The 7,081-nt window shown below is 38.8% G+C and overlaps 1 protein-coding gene and 1 non-coding gene across 2 annotated transcripts; one reads left to right on the top strand and one right to left on the bottom strand.

Moving 5' to 3' along the window:
* Positions 1–336: 336 nt before the first annotated feature.
* LOC149491867 (uncharacterized) lies at positions 337–2,202 on the bottom strand. The gene is made up of 3 exons (XM_089716993.1): positions 1,870–2,202; positions 1,294–1,630; positions 337–1,136 (listed from the first exon to the last, which is right to left on the bottom strand). Exons 1-3 carry the CDS (start codon positions 2,200–2,202, stop codon positions 337–339), a joined length of 1,470 nt encoding a protein of 489 aa, XP_089573119.1.
* A 56-nt stretch (positions 2,203–2,258) lies between these two features.
* LOC149491866 (small nucleolar RNA R71) lies at positions 2,259–2,365 on the top strand. Its single transcript, XR_016319251.1, has one exon. It is a non-coding gene; the product is annotated as a small nucleolar RNA R71 (small nucleolar RNA).
* Positions 2,366–7,081: the final 4,716 nt, after the last annotated feature.

Below are 7,081 nucleotides of genomic sequence, written 5' to 3'. Positions count from 1 at the left end.
GATCTTTTCTTGTGGCTGCATTTAACTTCCTATAATCTATGCACATCCTCCACCCATTTTGAACTCTTGTAGGAACCAACTCTCCTTCAGCATTCTCCACTACAGTAATTCCTGTCTTCTTAGGCACTACCTGTACAGGGCTTACCCATTTGCTGTCAGAAATCGGGTAAATCATACCAGCATCTAACAACTTCAGTATTTCCTTCTTCACCACCTCCATCATAGGTGGATTCAACCTCCTTTGAGCTTCTCTTGTGGGTTTGCTGCCTTCTTCTAGAAGAATCTTGTGCATACAAGTTGATGGACTCAACCCTTTAATATCTGCTATTGTCCATCCTATGGCCTCTTTATACTCCCTAAGAACTTGAACCAAGCTCTCTTCTTCACCTCAACCTCAAGTTTGCTGGAGATGATAACAGGCAATGTGTCTCCATTCCCCAAAAATGCATATTTTAAGTGGCCGGGCAGCGGTTTCAACTCTAACTTGGGTGCCTGCAAAACAGATGGTAAAAGCTTCTCATGGTGAGAAGGCAAAACAATATGGCTGTGGCTGCTTGTTAGGGGCTGATTTGTCTCCATCTCACACACAATTTCCTGTACATTTTCATTAACCAAGAAGGTTTCCTCAATCTCTTTAATACTGTCCATATTAATATTCCTGCAAAGCACTAAATCAAGCTCGTCAACAGCATTTAATTCAAACATTTCTTGTGCTAAAGGATCAATTACATCAATAGAACAAATACTAGACACATCACTAGGGTACTTCATAGCCTCATAAACATTAAATTCGACTTTCTCACCATCGAACTCCATAGATAATGTGCCTTCATAAGCATCAATTTTTGTCCTTGCAGTGCGGAGAAAAGGTCTCCCAAGCAATAAATCAGCTACAGTCGAGGATTTATCATCCTCCATATTAAGTACATAAAAATCTGCTGGAAAAATTAAATCACCAACCTGAACCAAAACATCTTCTAGCAATCCCACGGGATACACTATAGACCTGTCTGCCAATTGAATAATAATACGCGTTTCTTTCAAGGGACAACCCTTGAAAGATGAGTAAACAGATAAAGGCATGACATTTATAGAAGCTCCTAAATCACACATAGATCTCTTAATCCCTACATTGCCTATTTTACAAGGAATAGCAAACATACCTCGATCTTTACACTTTGGTGGGAGCCTCTTCTTTGAATCATGGCGGAGCAAACTTCACCCATCTCCACCTTCTCAACACTATCTACCTTCCTTTTGTTGGTACAAAGTTCCTTGAGAAACTTTGCGTACTTGGTATTTGCTTAATAGCATCCAACAATGGAATATTCACCTCCACCTTGCGAAAGGTCTCCAAAATGTCTTTCTCTTCACTTTCCTTCCTTGTTTTAAGCCAATCTCTCGGGAAAAGGAGGCTGAACAGTAAAGGTTTGGGGCTGCCGTACTTCAGCTGTTCGGAAGGCCCATTTCGGTGAATTTCTACCTCCTTTTCAGCTTCTTCCTTAGAACTGCTGCTGCCTTTTTTAGGGGCTGCTGTGTTTAGCTCTTTACCACCCTCAAAGTGATCGCACTTGCATTTTCCCTTGGGTTTACCACCGTTTGGGAAGGAAGCTTCCCTTGTGTTTCCAATCTACTCAAGGAAGATGCAAGTTGACTAATTTGTTGTTCCATATTCTGCATTCCCTTTCTTGTTTCTTGCTGGAATTCTTGTTGAGAAGTGGCAAGTGACCTCACAATATCTTCCAATGGTATTTTTGGGGGAGGAGCTTGTTGAGGAGGTGGTCTAGCTGGTTGGTATCCTTGGAAATTTTGGTTGTGGCTTCCATAGCTAAGATTAGGATGATTCTTCCAAGCTTATGAAGGTGTTACCCATCGGTCTTTGGGGCTGCCCGAATATCCTCCCATAGCGTTAACTTGCTCTTGATCACCATACCATGATGGACATGTGTCAGTTGGGTGATCGCTGCAACATACCTCGCACACACTTCTCTTCACAGGTTGCCCTGCAGCAATAGATTTAACAATAGAGGTTAGTTCGTTCAGTTGAGACTGAATGGAAGAATCACATACCTGATATAGCTTCCTGGAGGGTTCTTCAACTTGGCCAAATTGTTGTGAATTGGCGGCCATAGTGGAAATAATCTCTCTTGCTGCGAATGGAGTCTTATTAACAAGTGCTCCCCCACTAGCTGCATCAACCATCTTCTTTCCATGTCAAGCATCCCTTCATAAAAGTACTGTATTAGGGACTGTCAGACATCCCATGTTGCGGGCAGGCTGCACATAACTTCTTGAATCTCTCCCAATAGTCATAAAGACTCTCTCCAGCCTTTTGTCTAACCCCACAAATTTCTCTTCGTATGATGGCTGCCCTAGAAGCGGGAAAATACTTGTCCAAGAATGCTCGGGCCATATCAGGCCATGTGGTGATGGAACCTGGAGGTAGATTAAGCAACCACTCCTTAGCAGCATCTTTAAGTGAGAACGGGAATGCCTCAACTTAATTTGCTCTTCAGTTACCCCCTGCGGTCTCATGCTAGAACAAACTCCATGGAATTCCTTCAAGTGATTATGCGGGTTTTCAGTCTTTTTCCATGGAAAGCGGAAGTTGATGAATAACCCGATTTAAGCTCAAATGGCGCTTCCAACTCCGGGTAAGTAATACACATAGGCTGCTGCTCTACAGGGGCAGCCTGTAGCTCTCGAACAGTGCGGTTTTCGCCATAACTTCCTCTTGGTCAATTTCTGCAAGAATCTCTTCCTGCTCAAGACTTTCTTCTTCGGTTTCAGCTGTAAAATCAAGGTGACCAGCTGCTGGACTTTCCGGTTCAGTTCCGGAAATCGATTCGGCCCACTTTCGCTCTTCGCTTGTCTCCTTAGTGAGCGGGCTGTTTTCTCTATCTCAGGATCAAATAATATTGGCAAATTTTCAGACCTGGTCATTCAAAAAGACAACAAACAGTAAAGTTAACTAGTCCCCGGCAACGGCGCCAAAATTTGACGGGCGTCGAATCCGCCAAAAATAATTAACCTGCTCTCCTACAAAATAAAACTTGTAAATATGGTGAGAAGGGTCGAACCCTAGGGATTAGCTTTGTCGAAAATAACCAAACTGAAAATAAAATTAAAAATAGATATTGAAACGGGGGAATTTAATAATCGAACTAAACGAATTAAAATTAAATCAAAGAAATAAATGCAATAAAATTAAAAATTGAACCTGAACAATTGATAGTAAATTCAGCCAAGGCATACCGCGGTTCGAAGATTTGATTCGAGTGATCATTGATTCAAGATTAATTCCTTAATTCATATTACAGACAAGTTATAGCCAGAAAGAACGTCAACCCAACCAATTCTACCGTAGGAATAGGTTGCTAAGATACGATCTAATAACAACCCCTAATTAACTAGCAATCCTAAGTACGACGAAGGATTTAACTGTTAACCGCTTTAAAATCTAATAGAACCCTGCCAGATTAACAGAAACTACGAGCATCCATTTAAATCTGATTATATTCTTTCTTAATACAACCTAAAAATTCTACCCAATTAGTTATATTAATACTACTACTAGCACAACCTAACCAAACAATTACGGATTTGATTACGCCGAATAGCTATGGAAATTTCTACCAAACAATAACGGGCCCTGTTAAATCATTCAATAAAATTTCGCTAGGGGATATATTTTCCCAATAAATCACAGAAAGAATATAAATGCAATAGAATAAAGAAATTCAATTAAGTTCAATATAATCTCACAATCGAAATCAAACTTCTACCTTGGTTTAGCCTTAACTGAACAGAACGTTTAGCCACACATGGCTATGGAAGAAAACATCATCAAAGATTGAAAGTTCGGCAAAATCTCTCAAAAATTCTCTCAAATTCGTCACAACCCAGGGAGGCAAAGATGATCCACAAAAAGACCTAATTTCGACTTAAATAGCCCCTAGAAGGTGGGGTCCACTAATACAATAAAAATACCCACTAAAACTGTGTCTAATATCATGTGGCTGTAAAACGTGCTGGAATTAGTTGAAGAAGTCGTGACCAGCCAATAATGTCACAATCAGTCCGCTGGTCTGATTTCCTGCTTAGTCTTGCCCAAGGCTAAGAGCCTAACAGCTTGCATTTGTGTTCCAAAATTCCAGCAGCTCCTTCCTTGCTCCAAAACATTTCAATTGTGCTCCTTTTTGCTTCATTCATATCAAATCCAACTTTTCCTAGCATAAAAACAATAAATCAAGTTAAACCACTCTTTTAAGCACAAAATGACACCAAATCAACACAAATATAACAATAAAAGAAAATTGGATTTGCAAGTTATCACTTTGTTTCTAGCCTAGAGTTAAATTTGGTTTTTAACCCAAATGATTGGTGGATAAACTCTAGGGCTAATGTTCATGTATGCATTAATAGAAAATATTTTTCTTTGTATTAGGCATCAAGTGCAGGAACTGTGAGTATGAATAATGAGAGTAAACCTGAAATCCTAGGAGAAGGCCAAATAACACTAAAATTGTCTTCTGGAAATATGTTTGTCTTGAATATGTTTTTTATGCTCTTTCTATTAGGAAAATTTAATAAGTGCATCTTTATTATATCAATGTGGTTATATTATTACTCTTGGCTCTGGTAAAGCAGTAATAAGTAGACATAGCACATTTATAGGCAAAGGATATTTAGTTAGTGGATTATATAAATTAAATATATTATCTTTGTCTAATAATTCGATTTCTAGTTCTTCTTTATTTGTTGTTGTTATTGAATGCAATAATCATTGGCATGATAGGCTGGGGACATGTAAACTTTGATACTATTAAAAGGATGATGACTTTAGAATTAATTCCTAAACATCATATTGATAAAGCAGATAAATGTCAAGTATGTGTGCAAGCTAAACAACCTAGGAAGCCTTTCAAATTTATGGAAGGGAAACATATTATTAGAAATGATACACAGTGATATTTGTGATATTAATGGTGTTTTAACTCGTGGTGGCAAAAGGTATTTCATAACTTTTATTGATGACTTTTCAAAATTCTATTATGTTTACTTGATTAATTTCAAGAGCGAATTGTTTGATAATAAAATTTATAAAGCAGAAGTTGAAAATCAACTAGAAAAAAATTAAAATTCTGCATTTTGATAGAGGAGATGAGTTCACATCTAATGAAATGAATGAATTTTGTGAAATGCATGGTATTATTCATCAAGTAACTCCTTTGTACTCACCTCAATCTTATGGAATAGTAGAAAGAAAGAAAAAGACTTTAATGGATATGGTAAATCTATGTTGCTTAGTTCAGGTTTGCCTAATAATTTTTGGGGAGAGGCTTTATATTATGTTTGTTTTATTTTGAATAGAATTCCATATAAAAATGCTAGTAAGACTCCTTATGCAAAACGATCCTAAGAGGGCGGGTAGAGTAAAGCTCCTGGCTAGCTTCTAGGATGGCAGACTAGGTAAAGCAAATGTGGTTGCTGATGCTCTTAGCAAGAAATCTCTAGTAGCCTTGCGAGCGATGAATGCACATTTGTCTATATCGAGTGATGGAGTTTTAGAGGCTGAGTTGCAAGTAAGGCCTACTTTGATTCAGCAAATTCAGGAGGCTCAGACTGATGATGAGAAGATTTCTTTGTGGAAAGATCCGGTTCAAGATTGTAAGAAGAAAGGCTTTGTGATTAAGGAAGATGGATGTATGTACTTTGGTGATCAGATCTATGTATCGAAGATTCTAGAATTGAGGAAGAGTATCATGAAAGAAGCCCATAGCAGTCCGTATGTCGTGCATCCAAGTAGTAAGAAGATGTACCAAGACTTGAAAGTGCATTACTGGTGGCCAATTATGAAGAGAGAGATTACAGATTTTATGACCAGGTGTCTGATTTGTCAGCAGGTGAAGGCAGAACATCATGTTCCATCAGGTTTGATGTATCCTATTTCGATTCCTGAGTGGAAATGGGATAGAATAACAATAGATTTTGTGATTGGTTTGCCACTTACTCCATGGAAGAAAGATGCCATTTGGGTAGTAGTTGTCCATTTGACTAAGTTAGATCGTTTTTTTCTGTGAGGATTGATTTCTCTCTTGAGTAGTATGCATAACTGTATATTGATGAGATAGTACGATTGCATGGTGTTCCCTCGTCCATTATATCTGATTGGGATCCAAGGTTTACTTCCAGGTTTTTGGAAGAAGTTGTATGACACGATGGGTACTAAATTGCATTTTAGTACAGCTTTTCATCCGCAAACAGATGGGCAGTCAGAACGAGTGATACAGATTTTAGTGGGTATGCTTAGAGCATGTGTGATTGATTTCAAGGGTAGCTGGGACAAGTATATCAAATCGACAGAGTTTGCTTATAATAACAGTTACCAGTCAAGTATTGGTATGGCACCGTTTGAGCCTTTACATGGTAAGAGATGCAGGACTCCACTTTATTAGTCCGAGCTCAGTGAGGGCAAGATAGTTGGACCAAATTTGCTTCGAGAGACAGAAGAGAAGGTGATTCTTATCAGAGATAGGCTGAAGGCTCCGTTTGATCGCTAGAAATCCTATGCTGGTCTGAAGAAGAAAGACGTCGAGTATGCTGCTGGTGATAAAGTGTTTTTTTGAAAGTGTCACCATGGAAGAAAGTTCTGAGATCTGGTAAAAAGGATAAGTTAAGTTTTAGGTTCATCGATCCACATGAGATCATTGATTGTATTGGTCCATTGGCCTACAGATTAGCTTTACCTCCGGATCTTCATAAGATCCATAATGTCTTCCATATGTCGATGTTGAGGAAATACCGTTCCGATCCTTCCCATGTGGTTGCAGCAAAGTCAATTAGTATCCAACCAGATTGACTTATGAGGAGAAGCCAGTGAAGATTTTAGCTAGAGAGGTCAAAGAGTTGAGAAACAAGAGGTCCCTCTTGTTAAGTTCTGTGGAGGAATCATAAGACCGAGAAGGCTACTTGGGAGACCGAGGAGATTATGTGAGCTCAGTATCCTCAGCTATTTGCCTCATGTAAATTTCGAGGACGAAATTTTCTTAAGGGGAGGAGAGTTGTAACGCCCTAATTT

The sequence above is a fragment of the Jatropha curcas genome, unplaced genomic scaffold, assembly GCF_041381405.1.
Source record: "Jatropha curcas cultivar XTBG-Jc1 unplaced genomic scaffold, XTBG_Jcur_1.0 HiC_scaffold_313_pilon, whole genome shotgun sequence".
Classification (NCBI taxonomy): Eukaryota; Viridiplantae; Streptophyta; class Magnoliopsida; order Malpighiales; family Euphorbiaceae; genus Jatropha; species Jatropha curcas.
This window is presented reverse-complemented; position numbering and strand designations above follow the sequence as displayed.